Here is a 19,301-nt window from a genome sequence, read left to right on the forward strand (position 1 = left end):
TATTATTCAGAAACCTGGCCGGTTGGAATTTATTCCAGAATAATAAATAAAGATTTTGAACTAGACAACTCTTGGAAAAAGATATTAATTAATTAAAGTCAAATAGCATACTTAAATTAATTAATGGATATTTATATCTTAAACACGGGAAATAAAAAATTAAAGAGGTAAAGCCCGGATTACTCGTAATTTGGGATTGGACGGGCAGTCAATATTATTATACTATAGTGGATGATAATAATATTCTATTGGACTTGTATTAAATTGGGGCTCAATTTAATTAGTAAAAGTACAACAGGTTTGGCCCAAGTCCAACCTCCATGGATCCCTAATCTGGCCCATCACAACTCTATATAAAAGGAGATTAGAAAGGAGATTTAACATGAATTAACATTAAAATTTCGTGCTCCTCATTGGCAGTGAACGATTTTTCTCAGTTCTGTGAAGAACTGAAGTTCTGTCTTCTTTCTAATCAAGCCCTTTTCGATTCTGACAAGCTTTGCCCACCCAAAGGTCATTATCTGAGTTCGGGATACAGATTAGAAGATTCGTGGTTGAGTACGAAGAACATCACGTGGAGAAGGCGCAAGCAATCGTCGATTCTTTGGAGAATCAGATCGGTAATTCTAAACCGTAGGATTTCATGAATTAGGGTTAAATTCCTTAAGCATGAATTAATATGCGTTCTAGCATGCAATTGATTGTTTAACATGTGAATCAATTAATCCCATAATCGGTTAAATAGATCTGTAGATCTGATTTATTTGCTTATGCATGTCTTCCGCTGTGCAAGGGGCTCCAAACCCCAGCAATTGGTATCAGAGCCAATTTTTGGCTCTGATTATGTGGATTAATTTCATGTTATGTAAATTGCTTGAACGCATGATTTTCTTCGTTTTGTGTTATTTAATTTTGTTTGAACGAACGACGAAGAATGAGAACCAATGGCGAGGGAGTAATCGGCTGGCACGAGCAGCCGACGCTTGCGTCGGGGCTTCTCGTGGCTGTGAATTCAAGCCTCGGCGCTGCGCGTATATCTCTTGTGTATGTACGTGATTTTTAATCAATAGAATAATCATTACTTGCATGTTTTGATTAATTGGTTATGTGTATGTACGTGATTTTTAATCAATAGAGTAATCATTACTTGCATGTTTTGTTTAATTGGTAATATGTATGTACGGGATGTTAGAATCAATTCTTGTGTGATTCTTGTACGTTGTTTTAAAACGTGATAATCAAATCGTCAATTTGCACACCCACGGCTGCGGAAAAATCGCCGGCGAGTGGGAGCCTCTAACGGCTACGTAAGCAGCGGTGGCGGTTCGAGTGGGAGCCCTTCGAGGGAAGCTCCCGGACTCGATAGACGATCAGCGAGCAGAAGTTGCAGCGCTGATCGGACCGCGACACAACAGCAGCGACAGTCCGTTTGTAACAGCGGCGGCGACCGGAGTTCAGGCTGCCCAAGCTTTCGGGCTGGGCTGCCTCGACGGGACGCTGGCAGCAACGGTGATGACGCAGCAGCAGTTTCGTATTGGGGCAGCAGCGGCTGCGTAAGCGATGTCACAGCAGTGACGACGACGCAGCAGTAGCGATGGAGACGAGCAGCAGCGGCTCCGGGCTCGGGTGGCTGCGTTGAAATTTTCTGAAATTAGTTAGGGTTTTCCTAAACATAGAACTAATTTTGGAGAAATTTTCTAAATTTGTTAGGTTTTCCTAAACCTTAGTAACTAAATTTGGAAAGATTCAAGATTAATTTTGAATTAAATTTGAATATATCTTATGTGGATTATCTAAATTTTAATTTTATTTAAATTGTGGATTAATTGAATTTTTATCCTTATTTTATGAATTTAGAATGATTAAATTCTATCTAGATAAATCCTAGATAAATTAGGATAATTATAATTACTTTTATTTTGTCTTCTGGATTTATATAGATTTAATTATATGTGAATAAATCCTAGATAGACTAGATAAATTATCAATTAAATTTGGATAATAATTAATTTTATTGTCTTATGGATTTATGAAGATTTAATTCTATGTGAATAAATCCTAGATAGACTAAGATAAACATTAGTTAAGTTTATCCATATCTTGTAGATATTGATAGATTTATATCTATCTAGAATACATCTTAGTAGATTTGGATATTAAAATCCATGTTTATCTTTATCTTGTAGATATTTATAGATTTAATTCTATTAAGAAAATATCCCTGTGATTTAGATACTTAAGTTTATCTATATCTTATAGATATTGATAGATTCATATCTATCTAGAATATATCTAAGTAGATTTAGATAATTATTAATCCAGTATTGTATTATCTTTTGAATTTAAGATAGATCTAGTTCTATCTAGCTAAATCCTAGTTGAATTAATTAATATTAATTCCAGTTTATCCTAATTTTATGGATATAAATAGATTTATTTCTATTTAGAAAATATCCTAGATAAATTTGGATAAAGATAATACAAGATAATCCTAATTTAATTGTATTTTGATAAAGTTAATTTTATCTAGAATAAATCCTAATAGATATTTTCCTATTGGAAAGATTCAAGATTAATTTTGGAAATTTTCTAAATTTGTTAGGTTTTCCTAAACTTTAGTAACTAAATTTTCTAAATTTGGAGAAATTTTCTAAATTTGTTAGGTTTTCCTAAACCTTAGTAACTAAATTTGGAAAGATTCAAGATTAATTTTGAATAAAATTTGAATATATCTGATGTGGATTATCTAAATTTTAATTTTATTTAAATTGTGGATTAATTGAATTTGTATCCTTATTTTATAAATTTAGATAGATTAAATTCTATCTAGATAAATCCTAGATAAATTAGGATAATTATAATTACTTTTATTTTGTCTTCTGGATTTATATAGATTTAATTATATGTGAATAAATCCTAGATAGACTAGATAAATTATCAATTAAATAGACTAGATAAATTATCAATTAAATTTGGATAATAATTAATTTTATTGTCTTATGGATTTATGTAGATTTAATTCTATGTGAATAAATCCTAGATAGACTAAGATAAACATTAGTTAAGTTTATCCATATCTTGTAGATATTGATAGATTTATATCTATCTAGAATACATCTTAGTAGATTTGGATATTAAAATCCATGTTTATCTTTATCTTGTAGATATTTATAGATTTAATTCTATTAAGAAAATATCCCTGTGATTTAGATACTTAAGTTTATCTATATCTTATAGATATTGATAGATTCATATCTATCTAGAATATATCTAAGTAGATTTAGATAATTATTAATCCAGTATTGTATTATCTTTTGAATTTAAGATAGATCTAGTTCTATCTAGTTAAATCCTAGTTGAATTAATTAATATTAATTCTAGTTTATCCTAATTTTATGGATATAAATAGATTTATTTCTATTTAGAAAATATCCTAGATAAATTTGGATAAAGATAATACAAGATAATCCTAATCTAATTGGATTTTGATAAAGTTAATTTTATCTAGAATAAATCCTAATAGATATGATATATTCTAGTTTCTTATTCTAAATAATTTAAGATTTTCTTAAATCTTAGAGTGATTGGATTTTATCTTATGGATTTGGATAGATTTGTTTCTATCCTGAAATATCCTAGTACAATTTTGATAATGATAATCCAAGATCATTCTTATCTTGAATTTAAGGATTTGATTTTATTCTTATAAAATCTAGAATAATCCCAAAAAGGGTTTAGATATATTCAACTCTATCTAGATAAATCCTAAATTAATTTGGATAGTCATTATCCAAGATAAATTTATCAAATCCGAAATTCATATTTTGGATAAGATAAGGAATTAATTATTTATTTAAATCTCCCTAGATTTATTAAATAATTTCAATAATTATCTAGTGTGATTAATTACCATGAAGTAAATGGACTTATCTATTTATTTGGTGTTAATCTGTTTTAAGTGGATTATCTGCCTTATCTGCTTGTGTGATAATTATGCAAAAACCATGTTTAAAATGACTAAGCGATAATTACAACAGTGTGTTGTATATGGTCTCCATAAATTGGTCTATATATGAAGCAGTTTCTAATATTATCGCGACCCACCTTAGTGGGAGCAATAATCCTACGAAATAGCAAGTTCATAAGATTATACTTCTTTATAGTAGGTTGCTTAAACTAGAAGCTTGTTTCTAATATTATCGCGACCCACCCTAGTGGGAGCCATAATCCTACGAAATTGCAAGTTCGTATGTTTAAGCATATTTATAAGATAGCTATGGAATTTTGTTAGTGGCGTACGACCTTCCCTAGAAGGAGTATCAAAACAGAAATGAAATTCTTAGATGCAAATATTTATGGTAAATGCTTAGGCAATATTTGGCGGCCATGCCACCTTAGTGGTCTCTGGACTATCCGTCGGTATTGTGACCAGGAAATTGTTGGAATCCGAATTTGTATGACCTCCCTAGAGGCGTACTTATTTTGGTTTTGACAGTTGCGAGATACATACATTGTTTTGTGGTTGTTTGCAATTATGTATCAAGCATAGTATGTGATAAATAGTTTTATTTCTTCTCAGCCAAAATTCTTAATAATGTCTGCGAACCTTAAAGAAATCAAACTCGAAGGCCAAAATTATGTAGACTGGAAATATAAAATGGATAAGATTCTCATTGCTGAAAACTTAAAGTTTGTATTCACCAATTCATTTCCTCTATTTCCTTGACAAAATTCTATAAAGAAAGTTTAAGAATGCATTTCATGCATGTACCTGACAAGTTCTTTGAGATAGAAGGTCAAACTACTTTCTTTTAAGTAGTAAGACACGTCTTGGTTTATATTGATGAAACAGGAATATCCAATAAGGACGATGTCCAGATTCTATTGGAATATCCACAAGAGATAGAATGTTTTGAGGAATCTTCTGATTAAGTTACTCAAATAGTTTCTACACTCATTTCATCGCCAAATATAGTAGGAAGTGATTATATGAACGTTGTTACTTAAAAGTTGGAAACCTTCTACATGACATTCACTTTATTACGTTTGGAGGAAGATAACATGATAGTTGACGAATTCATTAAGGCTGCATCTTTCCTATATCTTAGTTCAATCGAACAGAAGACTAGCAATGGAAAGAGGGAATAGCTGAATTGTCATCAATGAAAGCTATAAAGGCACGAAAAATTAGGTGAAAAGGCAAAAGAGAAGATGCATTGTGAGTCGGATTGACCTCTTCTACAGAAGGACAATGACTTAGATAACAATGCAATTTCTAAAAGAGAGATCTAGATCCAGTTTGGGCAGTTGTTGCAGTGGGAGCTATTTTTTATGCTCACTTTATTGTTTTATTTTGATGTATAAGACTTTGTTTTATTGGTACAGTTTAGTTTGGAAATAATTCAGTTTCAGTTTCTAAACTTGTTAATGATTAAATGATGTTCGATGTCATTTGATAATGCGTGCATTATTGAGAAATGTGGATCGAATATCTATCATAGTACCATAGAAAAACAAATTATACATCATAGTATCTAAACAATATAATTGCAAAAAGATTGAGTTTAACACAACTGTTCAACTTCTTAAACAATGAATGATAAAGTATTTATGGTACTTAAACATAAGGCCAAGAAAATACTTAGTAATTGTTCAAACTAATTTTGTCTAACTCAAGTGACTATCAAGATTTTAACAACTTGTTTGTTAAATAGCTTAAAGGTCAAGTAAGTCTGGTTGATGCACTATAAGTTAGAATCCTTTGGTGGTTCAAGGGATTCAGAATACTTATAGAGATGCAACATAGAAAGACAAGTAAGTCTCAATGGTTTACACCATAGGAGACGAGCAAATGAGTTAAGATCAGTAGTGAGAGTTAAATCCTAGTTGACTACTCCAAGCATTCTTCTAAAGAATGTGATAGTCATATAAGAAGATATCGAAGTCTCTCGAAGACAAGTTAGATAAGTGAACAGTTTTACTCAATAACATCTTATCATTGATGGGATATATGTTGGAAACAACGAGTTATACCTTAAAGAAACTATCATAACATCAGTACCTTCTACAACACACGAGTTGTGGACTAGAGGCAAGTTTAGTCCAGCACATCTCAAGGTGTGGAGTTATTCCAACACATGTTTTGGAAAAGGTATCCAAGTAATTGGAGTTGTGTACTGAGGTATGTTTTAAGGTTGTCCCAAATGATAGAAAAGGTACAGGTTCTATAATCTTCACGGCAAGATATGTGTTTGTTTACACGAATACTAGATTCTTTGATAAAGATTATGAGGAGAACTACAAGCCTAACAAACATGATAATTCTCAACATAATGAGAATATCTTTTTTCCATCTTAACCAAGAAGTCATATCATTAGAAACTTATGCACTAAGAAAATCAACGTTTGTACCTAAGATTGTAAGAGTCGTGTCGTAGTGGGAGCATTTTTGCAAACATAATAAGTTCATGGGTCTAAAAGAGTCTTAAAACTCAGTCTTAGATCAACTTGAACATAATCCCTGTAACTACAAGGACGCAATGACTTATTCAGATAATCATTCTTGATAAGATGATAGATTCTGAATAACAATCTTAAATAGACAAGAATGTTTGCAAGACTTGCGATACTATCCATAGACTATTTCAGTCGGTGGGAGCTAGTGGACCTGCAAGTGTAAGCATGGATCTCAAAAGGCTAGAATAACGGCAAAGGGTTATACCCAGAGAGAATTATATTCTCGCCTGCCATTTTTGCCTAAGTCGATCTGTATATTGTCTATTGTAGCCTACATAAATTAGGATGTATGTACTATGATTGTCAAGATAGTTTTCTTTAATTAGAAGTCTCGTGGAGATCATCTGCATGGAACATCTTAATGGTTATATAATACATGGCAAGAAAGTTGAAAGTGCACTATATTTGGTATTCTTGGTACTCTACGATGATGACATCTATAAAAGTTGATAAACAACTAAGAGGGTTATCTAGCGTAGGAAACTGGTCGTCTATCCAGTTTAAGGATGATGGATTTAAGATAATCTAGTTACATTCTAAGCATCTGTGTTATTAGATGCTAGAAAAAGAATGTATGTTTTCTTAAAGAATCCTACATCTACACAATACTTAGACACTTCAGCATTGAAAATTCCAAGAAAAGGTTTTTCTTTTTCTAGACGGGATTATTTTGTCTCTAGTCAAGTGTTTTTCGACATTGAATGAGATCAAGAAGAATGAGACAAGTTCCATAATTGGAAGTCTCATATATGTTATGATATGTATTAAGTTAGATATTAGCTTTGCTGTTGGCATAGAAGCATGATATCATTTTAACCATGGCCAAGGACATTGGATTGAGTAAAGAATATACTATAGTACTTGAAGAAGACTAAACGGTATGCTCTAGTTTACCAGACATCCATGTTATGTCCTTTAGGTTACATCGACTCGATTTTATAATTGATTGATGATTGAGTTATCCTCTGACTATGTGTTATTACATCACAGACTCTATCATGAAAATTACAAGTGTGGTTTCATTAGAAACTACTAAGGTAGTTGTTAATCTCAGTAACTTCCTAATATCTTTGACCGTGATTCCGAGTATGCGTATGAGTATTATATTTTGTTATAATTACTCTAGTCATATGTCTAACTCAAGGGAAACACAAGCTGATGAAGCTAAACAATCACATATAGCGGAAGTATGAAATTAATTAAGGAAAAGTGTGCAACGTGACATTATGGGTACCAAGATATCATCAAAGAACAACCAGGCAGAATTTTTTTTACAAAATGCCTATATGGTAACATGATTTATACATGAGGTGAAAAGTATGGTAGTTCGATGTATCATGGTTCGAGACCTGCTTAGAGTATAAGTGGGAGAGTTTTGGCAGTGGGTATACTCGAAAGCATGATTTTGAGTATAAGTGGAAGATTGTTAGGATTGGTATACTGAAAAGCATATTTCGAGCATGTTGCACGGATAGAATTGCTTGTATACAATAAACTCTACAATCCTTTTTTAACCCAAGGTAAGAAGAATTAATTTTATCGCATTGGTGTTTGCTTATGCATTTATAAGATGTTTCTCAAACATTTAAATGTATAAGAAGTAAATAAGTCTAATTCTTCTACATAGTAGACTGGTCGTGAACGACGTTCACAGAAGGTGACTCAGTCGGTCCTTTGTAGAAGAGAAATAGAATTTCACAACCTAGATAGGCTTTGGCTACCTATTGTGAAAGGTTGCAGTGTCAGTCCGCATGTTTCCTTACCTTAGGAAATAAACGACACTGGTGTGGTATAGCACTGAAGGATCTAACAGCTGAGATAAGTCTTTCTTGCTATTTACTGAAACACGAGGTCTCTGTGATTGTTATTTCTTAATCATTGTTGATATAACATTGAGCATACGATATTGATTATGCACTACTTTGATTTATCAAATGGTGCGGATTTTTCGCAATCCAAGAATCCTGATATCTTGGGTAGTGGTGATTAATGTCTAGAGGTGCTAGTATTGTTATTGCAACGAATCGTGTGCTGGGTGAGTCCAGTTTGATAATATCCTCAAGAGGTGTTCGAAAAAAGTTTTATTATTCAGAAACCCGGCCGGTTGGAATTTATTCCAGAATAATAAATAAAGATTTTGAACTAGACAACTCTTGGAAAAAGATATTAATTAATTAAAGTCAAATAGCATACTTAAATTAATTAATTGATATTTATATCTTAATCACAGGAAATAATAAATTAAAGAGGTAAAGCCCGGATTACTCATAATTTGGGATTGGACGGGCAGTCAATATTATTATACTATAGTGGATGATAATAATATTCTATTGGAATTGTATTAAATTGGGGCTCAATTTAATTAGTAAAAGTCCAACAGGTTTTGCCCAAGTCCAACCTCCATGGATCCCTAATCTGGCCCATCACAACTCTATATAAAAGGAGATTAGAAAGGAGATTTAACATGAATTAACATTAAAATTTCGTGCTCCTCATTGGCAGTGAACGATTTTTCTCAGTTCTGCGAAGAACTGAAGTTCTGTCTTCTTTCTAATCAAGCCCTTTTCGATTCTGACAAGCTTTGCCCACCCAAAGGTCATTATCTGAGTTCGGGATACAGATTAGAAGATTCGTGGTTGAGTATGAAGAACATCACGTGGAGAAGGCGCAAGCAATCGTCGATTCTTTCGAGAATCAGATCGGTAATTCTAAACCGTAGGATTTCATGAATTAGGGTTAAATTCCTTAAGCATGAATTAATGTGCGTTCTAGCATTCAATTGATTGTTTAACATGTGAATCAATTAATCCCATAATCGGTCAAATAGATCTGTAGATCTGATTTATTTGTTTATGCATGTCTTCCGCTGTGCAAAGGGCTCCAAACCCCAGCAGACTTCTCTTGGGAGGGGGAAGAACACTTCCCTTCCCCTTCCTTTTTCTCTCTCCTTTGACGGCTCGTGTCCTCAGCCTCCCTCTCCTCAACGACCTCTTGGCTTTCTGGCTCCTCCGGCTCTTCTTTATCAACCAGCTGCCGTACTGTGCGGGGTTTCTGCACCACTGTTTCCTCCTCCCCTCGGGTTCACAAGGTTTCAACTTCCTCCAGGGGCCGGTCCGTTGTCATACGGCGCGTCTGCCGGCGTGGTGGCTCCTTCTTCTTCTCCGTCCTCCCATAGTCAAATAGTGGGCGTAATTCCTCTACTTCATCATTGTCAATGTCACCGACCTTAGCCAAATGCAGTTTATGGATCGAAGTGGAGGTGCCACCGCTTTGTGGTGACGGAATGGAAAATGGTTGTCCATAATCCTCCCCCCAATCTTCTTTGTCAGAGGTATCCTCGCTGGTTTGCATTGGCTAGATGGGGGACGAAGGTGAAGGTGATATAGGAGAGCTAGGAAGGTGGAATGTAGGTGACGGTGATGTAGGAGGGCTAGGAAAGATTTTTGTTTTAGAGGGTGAAGCAGGATCTTTAGACCAGGAAATCCCAAGTTTAGCTTTGAGTTCGGCGTAGGCGGCTGCATCGTCCAGCTCGGAGGGTATACTTCTGAGGATTTTATCGAGGTGCTGCAGGGCTTCTTCGTCTACTGCTGGAGGTGGAGTGGCGGTGGGAGTAGGAGGGCTAGGATTTTCTTTATGGGTTTGGGATGAGGTTTTCCGGTCACATTTGTTCGCCCTGGCATCTGAGGATGAAATGAAGTTGGAATTTGCTTGATCAGCATTCTTGCTGGTAATGGTGATAAGTGCTGGTGGAGAAAATGTTCTAGGCAAGGGTTCGGAACTTGGAGTGGTGAAATACGGCCTTGAGATCTGCCTATTATACTAATATCGCGACTGCTGGAATCTTTGTCGGTTGAGATCCCTGCGACTGTTCACGTACTCTAGAACTCTTTACGTACAGGCGCGCCTTTTCAGAGCGCCAGTTGGCTTACCTTCCTCGATACGCTTCGTCGCTCTCTCTAGGGCGTCCCTTCATGTGGCAGTTTGCACCGCCTGACACCTCTCCAATGACTGCTCACGTCATTTCATCACCTACCCCTGATCAACTCAATCATTGTATTACCCATTAAATTCAAATTGCATTGATCAATTGGACAAGTAATTTTGAATAAAAACCCAAATAGTTCCACTTGATCAGTTTCCTTCCTTCCGTCTAACTTTTAATTAACTAAGAAAATAAAACTATCACACGAAAAACTATTTACACTAACGACTAAGGACTTGATCGGGTTCTTTTAGGATGTCACTTGATCAGTTTAATTGATTAGAATTTGTTGCTTGATCAAGCAGACTACCCATGAGTACCCGATCATTCCTTCTACCTGGTCACTGGTTGAGATTGGGCAGGATCAGTGGAATTTCTTCCACCATACCCGCATTGGTCATGTCTTTGTAGGGCTCAACCCGATGACTCTTTACCACGAAGGAGAACGAATTGGGGGGGGGGTCTCCTTGGATGTTCGCCTCCTGTGTGTGCACTGCCATGATGGTACGAGGGTCTGCCCATCTCGAACTCCGCCTTCTGGATGCCAGTTTGAGTTGACACTGGAAGAGTAGCTCTTCCTGCCCCGCTGTGAGCTCTTCCTTTCTTAAAGCGGGGCGAGTCTGTGTTGTCTATCAAGGTGGGGTGCCATTCCTTCTTCTAACATGGCGGGATGCATGCACGGTCCTGGGTCAATCTCTGTTGTTTTCCATTTGACCACCCCCTGTTCCATCCTCAGTTCTTTCATCATTTGTCCTCCCTGTCCTTGCAGATTTTGTTTGACTAGTTCTTGGTACATCTGGTTGGACAGTCTTTCGAGGGTAACTGGCGATGTAGGTAGAGATAACAGTTGCTTCGTAGGTGAGAGATTTTCCTTCAGCATTCCTTTCAACGGGGCAGCTTGGTCAGGTGGTTTTTCGACCCCTTTCGGTCGAGTGATCTCTTCTGACTCAGCTGGTCGTGGTGGTTTACAGAAATCCATAATTGCCTTTTCGATGGCTTGATCATTCATTTCCCCAGTCATCGTTACATCAAACCATTCAGCTGCTTCCCTCTTAAGCTGTTCATCTTCAGTGGAACCAGAGGGTGGTTCTTTGAAGGGTTCCTTTTCTAGATAGATACTTTTGTTCCCGAGGACTGATAGCGTCTACTGATTGAATGCTCTCGATGTCCTGTGGCTTCCTCACAGCTTTATCAATTTCGAATGTAAGTTGTTCTCCATTAAAACCCAGCTTCATCATCCCATGGCGGACGTCGATGACTGTGCTGGCTGTGGATAGGAATGACCTTCCCAAAAGGATGCCAACAGACTCTTCCGCTCCTAGCTCTGTCGTCTTTATGATGAAGAAGTCAGCAGGGTACATGAATTTGTTCACCTTGACGATTTCTTCTTCCAGAACTCCCTCGGAGTAAATGCAAGACCCGTCTGCTAGCTATATCACCATATCGGTTTTAACAAGCTCAGCATCTTCCAGCTTCTCGTATATAGAATACGGTATAATATTGATGGAAGCCCCTAGGTCGCACATTGCATGCTCCATTTGAACGTCTCTGATGGAAATTGGGAGCGTGAATACCCCTGGGTCAGTCTTCTTGGGAGGAAGATCACTAGGTTGGATTGCCACGGCTTCATTTTCTACTTCGACCATCCTTCCCTTCTCAGTGACTTGTTCAAGGGCGTTAGGCTCTTCTTCTTCTGTGACTTGATCAAGGGTGCTGGACTCAAAGCTTTCTTCATGACTGGGTTCGTCTTCGGGTGCTGAAGAAGTCACAGATGGGCTTTGATAAACTCCTTCTGATTTCAGAGAGACTGCATTGATATTCTCTCGCTCAGGTGGTGGCTGCACTATAGCCGGAATCCTTCCTTCATTTCCCCTCAGTTCGCCCAGTGACATGGCGACTTGAGATAACTGCTTTGTGAGCATATCGAGTGCAGCCCTTTGTTCCTTCTGGGCTTCTTGTATTTCTCGATTGCATCATGGGGCTGATGCGGGGTCATCACATCCCCTGGACTTTCAATTTGCTGCTTGTTATATCTTTGATTGAAACGTCCTCCTCCATGGCTTTGATGGTAGTAGCCGGAAGTTCCATACTGCTCTGGTTGGTTTTGAGGAAAGTGATTCTGTTGGTTTCCTTGGAATTACTGTGGGTTCCCTTGGGTTTGCTGGTTTCCTCTTTGGTACTGAGGAACATAACTCACCATTTGATTATTCGGCTGTCTTCCCTGGTTGCTGAACTGAGGGACTTGGTATTAGTACCCCAATTCTACTTCCTGTTGTCGGCTTGACTAGTTAGACTGTCCTCCACTTGACCAGTTCCCTTGAGGTCCACTTGACCACCCTGCCTGACCTCCCTGCATTCTGTTTCCTCTAGTGTTTGGCCTATCCTGGATTCGAGCAAGCCAGTTGGGCTGCCCGTCAGAGGGTTGTATCTGCTGTGTCGAGGGTGGTTGGCTTTGACTCTGATCGGTCCACCTAAAGTTTGGGTGGTCCCTCCATGGAGCATCTCCCTGCTTTCCCTGGATCCAGTTGCCATTTGCGTTCCAGTGGCCAATGGCATTCACTTGGGCCTGCGGTTCTACCTTAGGAGGGAATTCGCAGTAATAATAGTGATGTTCTTCGGGTGGGGACGGATGCGGCACATACTGTGTCTCCTTTGGTGCAGGTGGCGGAGGCGGTCTAGCTCTTTCCACCATAGAAGATCGAATAGATCTCCCGCTCCCCCAGCTTGTGATTGGGGCATGCTTGAAGCAGCCCTTGGAATCTATCCCAATACTGGCCAAGGGGCTCATCGTACTCCTGTTTGGCTTCTGTGATTTCCCTTTTTAGGGCACTCGTGTTTTACGTGGGGAAGAAACTATCTAGGAAGATCATTCGGAACTCGGCCCATGTTTTGATGGACCCTTCTGGAAGTCTCGACAACCATATTCCAGCTTCGCCCTTCAAAACGAAAGGGATAGCCTTCAGCCTATAATCTTCAGACGTAGATCCAGCCAGTATAGGCTGGATATCACAATATCGGCAAAATTCCTCCAGGAAAGCGTACGGACACTCCTTTGAAAGGCCGTAAAAGTGGGATAGAATGGCCAGTACTCCTGGCTTGATTGCAATGGTCCGCATTCCAGGAGTAACGACAATGGCATGTGTGGGCTCCTTCTCATCATGAGCTTGCAGAGAGCCGATTCCCGAGTCATTGTCGACGAAGGCCATCTCTGCTTGTTCAGGTGGTGGTGGTTTGGGCTGTGCGTTCTTCTCTTCTTCTTCTTTGCTGGTCAGTTGTTCAGCGGCTGCTTGTGCGACTCTGTAACGAGTGGTAACGACGTCGACTTCCTGGACTCTCCAATGCGCGTAAGTCTCTCTGTGTAAAAAGGGATGATTCCAGTGTCCACCGCGTTGGTACCTTCTCATCAACAGTAAGAAAAACAAAATGAGAAAAGAAAGAAAGAAGATTATGTACTCCTACGCACTAATCACAAACATAAAATAACACCATGCTTCCCCGGCAGTGGTGCCATTTTGGCGTGGTTTTTATGAATGACAAGCGTGAATTCGGACTAAGTTATATGGAAAGATAACTGAACCGGTTGGATCAGTTAGCAAATGTCGTTGCCACTTGATCAAGTCGATCTCGCTTTCGCTCGTTTACCCACCAAAGTAATTTATAACTCCCAATTTTACACTACTTTAATAGTAAAGCGGCAAGTTCGGGGTCGATCCCACAGAGATGTTGGTGTATCAAGTGTGTGAATAGTGAACAAGGGGTTGGCTGCTGCCACGCTTTACCTTGGGAGTTTTTAACTACTGATTTTACTCTAGACAGAATTAAACTGGCTAATTTGAACAAGGTAAATTTAACTACTGGATCAAGTGCATCATAACGAAACTGAAACTAAAGCAGTAAATGTGAGGATGAAAACGAAAACAACTTCGATTAAACTAGAACAATACAGCGCGAATTTTAAACTAAGCTAACACTCTAAAATTACGAAAGCAAGTAAAATCGAGAAGAGCCTCGGCGGGAAACTTAAGACTACGCCGACAGATAAGAAGTATTCTGCAGCGCTTCTTCAGTCACCCTTTCTAACTAAACATTACTTTATCTAAGCTAAGCTATGCTATTCTAGAGAACTGAACTAAGATAAACTAGGTGGAAAGTAAAGGATCAGATCTTTTTCATGTGGTGGCACATTCTCTATTTATAGGCTCGACACGACCTCCAGCTGGATAACGATCTTGGCAGAGAATATTCACTCATGCTGAGAGTGAGCGACTCATTGATTGCTACGTGCTCTTCTTCTAGAACGACGACGCTTTTCAGTAACAAATTCGTGACTCTGCTCCATCCTTGCGTCTCATATTTCAGCACGTGTCTCCTTCTAGAACGTTGTCCTTGATAACAGAATGTTGCGCACCATCCAACTCATAGCCTCGTGTGTCCTTCTTCTGACATCCAGTGGTCCCCTCCTTAACTGCTTGATTACTCCCCTTGATCAACTTCCCCCGAAATCTGGCCTTTTTCGCCTATTGTACTCGCTTGATCAGTTTGGTCTTGTTGCTTTGGTCAAGCGACATTCCTGCACATTTAACACTTGCTTTGCGCGATAAACCGATCAAGTAGAGTACATTTTACCCTTAAACCGATGCATGAAATGAGTCTTATCAATATGGTAATGAATCTCATTGTTCTTTGACCATGCATGATAAATTGGATTCTTTGTCATTGATATGGCATACATCCTCCATCTCACCATCTCACAAAAGTATGCACTTTTGGTTGAGCATAGTTTAATACACATTGGTAGAGTATGCACTTTTGGTTGAGCATAGTTTAATGCATATTGGTAGAGTATGAGAGATAAAAAGAAAATAGTTCCCAAAATTAGAAAGTTTATACTATTGTGAGACGGACTAAAAAGAAAATAATGCATACTCTTATGGAACGGAGAGAGTAAATATTATCACTGAAAATTGTTGCACCATTCTTTTTTGCTCCCGATATTCACCGATTAGAGTTTTTCTCAACCATAACTAGTAAACCCCCAAATTCGATTACTGAATTAATTGAATAAGTGGTGATTATACGAATAACATATGTTACGTTCATTATTCAATATCTCTATCATACCTTGCATTATTATTTAGTTGCAATATTTACTTAGATAATTTAGGGATTGGATATCTTTCTTATATCTTGGTTGTCTTGCTCATTAAATTAGTATTAGTATTATAAATAGGGCTATTGTTTATTCTCTTCAATCAAGTAATGAAATAATCTATTTTATCTTTTCTCGTATTTACTTTTCCGTTTAGAATCTCTCAAATTATCGATTGTCGACAGAGTTCGGTTTCTCTGCGACTTTCTCTATCTTCTCCGGCTTGATAAGGATATGATAAGGATCATATCCTTATCAGAAACATTGTTGTTTATAATGCTTTGCAAAATCTCTTTGAAACCAAATACTTCGAAAATGTAGACATTAATTAATTAAACTTCAATAAAATTCAATTCGGGTAGTTACTCAACTACAAAACCTTTAATGAACACTACTCCCTCCGTTCGTGAATGGAAGTCTCGTTTTTCCATTTGACTTCATCCGTGAATAGGAGTCCGGTTCATTATTACTATAAATGTTAAAAATGCCCAACATTCAACTAACTTATTCCACTCACATATCATTTAAAACTAATATATACAAGTGGAACTCATATTCCACTTGCTTTCTTCCACCCGCTTTTCTTAACATTTTTTAAAACCTGTGCAAAAAAGAAATGAGACTTCTATCTGCATACGGATGGAGTATTTACCATGAAACTTATCTAAAACATAAATATATCAACATACGAGGTGTGATTCGTTGCTAACTTTATTAAGTTGCTAACTCTGCTAACTCATTAATGCAGTGTATTAAAAATGTCAATACGATAACATTGAAATATCAACATAAACTTAGATAATATTTTAACATTGATATTAAAAATGTCAACACACACAAATTTGTGTTGACATTTTTAATACACTGAATTGATGAGTTAACAAATCTCAATATAATTACTAAGGTAATAAAACGTTACCAATTAAACCAGGACCTCAGAGTAAATTTAAACAGATTCTACTTCTATTCGGAACGTTATTGATTTGGAAATTTTAACAATTAATTCCATGCATTGTAAAAATAATACAACTATAATATGACTTAGTTCATTATTAAATGTATCACAATGATAAAAGTGCTCAATGTAATGAATACTCCTTCGCTTCCACCGAAAATGGCTCATTTTCCTTTAGTTTGTCTCATCCAAAATGTGATATTACTATAAATAGAAATCACTTTATCTCTATGTTAGTTCATCTTCTTACTTTATTCGCTCTACTTAACACACAAAATAATAAAATTACGTATTGCCTAGAAAAAGAGATCATTTTCGGAGGGAGTGCTAAATAACAATACCACATAACTTAATTAATCCGTATTACTTAGGAAGTCATAGTTTGTAAGGTAATAGAAAGCTGCTTAATGAGTATCATCATTAAGAACAATATATCCAACTGCTTCATTGATAATCAACAAATAAATTTTGATCACATATATAATATAGACACCCACAACAGACGCATACACAATTACACAATTTATGTGACTCAGATACTCAAGAGTATTGGCTGAAAAGAAATCTTCTTATTAACTACACCAATCTTTATTAATACAATAATACAATACAATAGAATACAACATAACACAAGGGAAATATTACTTTTACACATGTTGAAAATATATTTGCGGGTCCAATCGAGGGGTTGCATGAGCAATCAAGGGCATAGCTAATGCACCGTCATCTCTAGACTCGGCCAAGTCAATGTTGTTCGTACCGAGAGGTGGCCTCCAGCTAAAACCCTGAATGAGTCTAGCTAGAAGTATAGTGCTCATAGTAGAACCAAGCATGATGCCGGGGCATCCGCGCCTTCCGGTACTAAATGATAAAATGCGTAAGTCGTGATCAGCAAGCACAACTTGTGTTTGTTCATCAAAAATGTGCCGCTCGGGTTTGAACTTGAGAGGCTCATCCCAAATTCTTGGGTTCCGACCTAGGCCAGGTCGACTTAGGACCAAATAGCTCTTCTTTGGGATCAAATAGCCACCCACAACAGTATCTTTGCTCGAAATGTGAGGGACATTAAATGGTGCTAACGGATGTAGCCTAAATGACTCTTTTAGACAAGCTTTGACATAATTTAGTTTAGGTATATCCGATTCTTGGACTAGCCTATTCTTACCAACAACAGTGTCCAATTCTTCACATGCCTTAGCAAGTAGGTCTGGTTGATTGATCATCTCCACCATAGCCCACTCAGCTGCATTTGATGGATTATCAACCGTCGCAATCATTATATCCTACAAAAATCAACAATACTCCACAGTCAGGTTATACTTTTTATGAAATTTGGAGTCCAGTCACAGGCTCCAAAACAAATTAAGCAGCTATAAATCCAAACACTTACAAAGATTAGTGCTTTGATCTCTCGAACGGACAAAAGAGGTTCATTTTCTGAGTTCTTGAGGTTAATAAGAAGATCAAGAATATCATTTTCTTCACTCTTATGACCTAGATTCCACATCTCCATTCTCTTATCGATTGCTGGATCTTGGTATTTTCTTACATTCTTAAGAGCATTCGTCACAATCCTTTTGTGTCCATCCAAATCCAAAACCTCCAACCACGGTACAAAATCAGCTACCCCGAACGCGTAGAGACAAGAAAGGATCGTGAACAATCCATCCACGTGTTCCCTTTCTTCAATTCCCGGGCCCCCGTCATCCATTCCCGGGCCGAAAAACCTCTCACCAAACACCATTTTCCTGCTCATGTTGCCGCAGTAATGTTGGGTTGTATCTCTCAAGTTCACCAAACCATTTTTCTCCGGATTCTTCCACTGGTTGTAGACATATCTCACGAGGTGGTCGGCCTCTTCGCATCTCTTTGTGTGGAGTCGCCGAAACACACCCGCGGTGAGCACCTCTGACGCCATAACTCTCCTCATTTTCATCCACTGATCACCGGAGGGCGAGAGGATCAGCCCCCGATACCCGTCGCTGGCGAGGCGGGCAACTAGGACATCAGGCCGGGAGGCGAAGAAGGCGTCGTGTTTCTTCAAGAACTCTCTAGAGAGTTCCGGAGAAGTGACGGAGATGACGTGGACGCCGCCGAGTTTGATGCAAGCGATCTCAGTGTTGAATTGTTGCATGAGATTGAGTATCCATCGGGAGACAGGCTTGTTTATCAGCATTTGCGGAAGGCAGCCGACAAAAGGGAAGCCCCACGGACCCGGCGGAAGTGGCGGCGCCGTCGATATTTTCTTAATGAAGATGAGTTTGAAGATGATTAGTGACAGTATGCATATTGCTATTGCTGGGAACGATGTGATTTCCATTTTCAAGTTTTTTTGAAATGGTTTATTTTGATATGTTAATAATCCCTTATTGCCTTTTTTATAGTGGAAAATTTACTTGGATATGTGTATGAGGACATTACGTGTCATAAAAACATGAGCCCATGACAACCTTAATTATTTTACAAACCGTAAAAAACACGTGGATATTACTACATGTAAAAAGCATGTTTTATAAATTTGGGCTGTTTATTATGTATATTTAATTTAAAACCCCGTGGATATTACTACAACTTTAATTATTTTACAAACCATCAAAAACACGTGGATATTATTAGGACATGTACAAAAGCATGTTTTAAAAATTTGGGCTGTTTATTATGTATGTTTAATTTAAGACTATAGTCCAACTTGATATAGA

General features: G+C 37.5%; 1 protein-coding gene across 1 annotated transcript; it reads right to left on the reverse strand.

The window, feature by feature from the left end:
- Positions 1-17,161: 17,161 nt before the first annotated feature.
- Positions 17,162-18,930, reverse strand: LOC121807185 (tyrosine N-monooxygenase-like). Its single transcript, XM_042207395.1, has 2 exons — positions 17,993-18,930; positions 17,162-17,885 (listed from the first exon to the last, which is right to left on the reverse strand). Exons 1-2 carry the CDS (start codon positions 18,920-18,922, stop codon positions 17,250-17,252), a joined length of 1,566 nt encoding a protein of 521 aa, XP_042063329.1. The 5' UTR covers positions 18,923-18,930; the 3' UTR covers positions 17,162-17,249.
- Positions 18,931-19,301: the final 371 nt, after the last annotated feature.

Source organism: Salvia splendens, chromosome 6 (assembly GCF_004379255.2).
Source record: "Salvia splendens isolate huo1 chromosome 6, SspV2, whole genome shotgun sequence".
Lineage (NCBI taxonomy): Eukaryota > Viridiplantae > Streptophyta > Magnoliopsida > Lamiales > Lamiaceae > Salvia > Salvia splendens.

What these genes read in the sequence shown, in the direction of transcription:
- LOC121807185 (XM_042207395.1), bottom strand. Translation starts at nt 18,922, where the DNA reads ATGGAAATCACATCGTTCCCAGCAATAGCAATATGCATACTGTCACTA. An exon ending in AGATCAAAGCACTAATCTTT is followed by an intron (nt 17,886 to 17,992) that starts GTAAGTGTTTGG and finishes TGATTTTTGTAG; the next exon opens with GATATAATGATTGCGACGGT.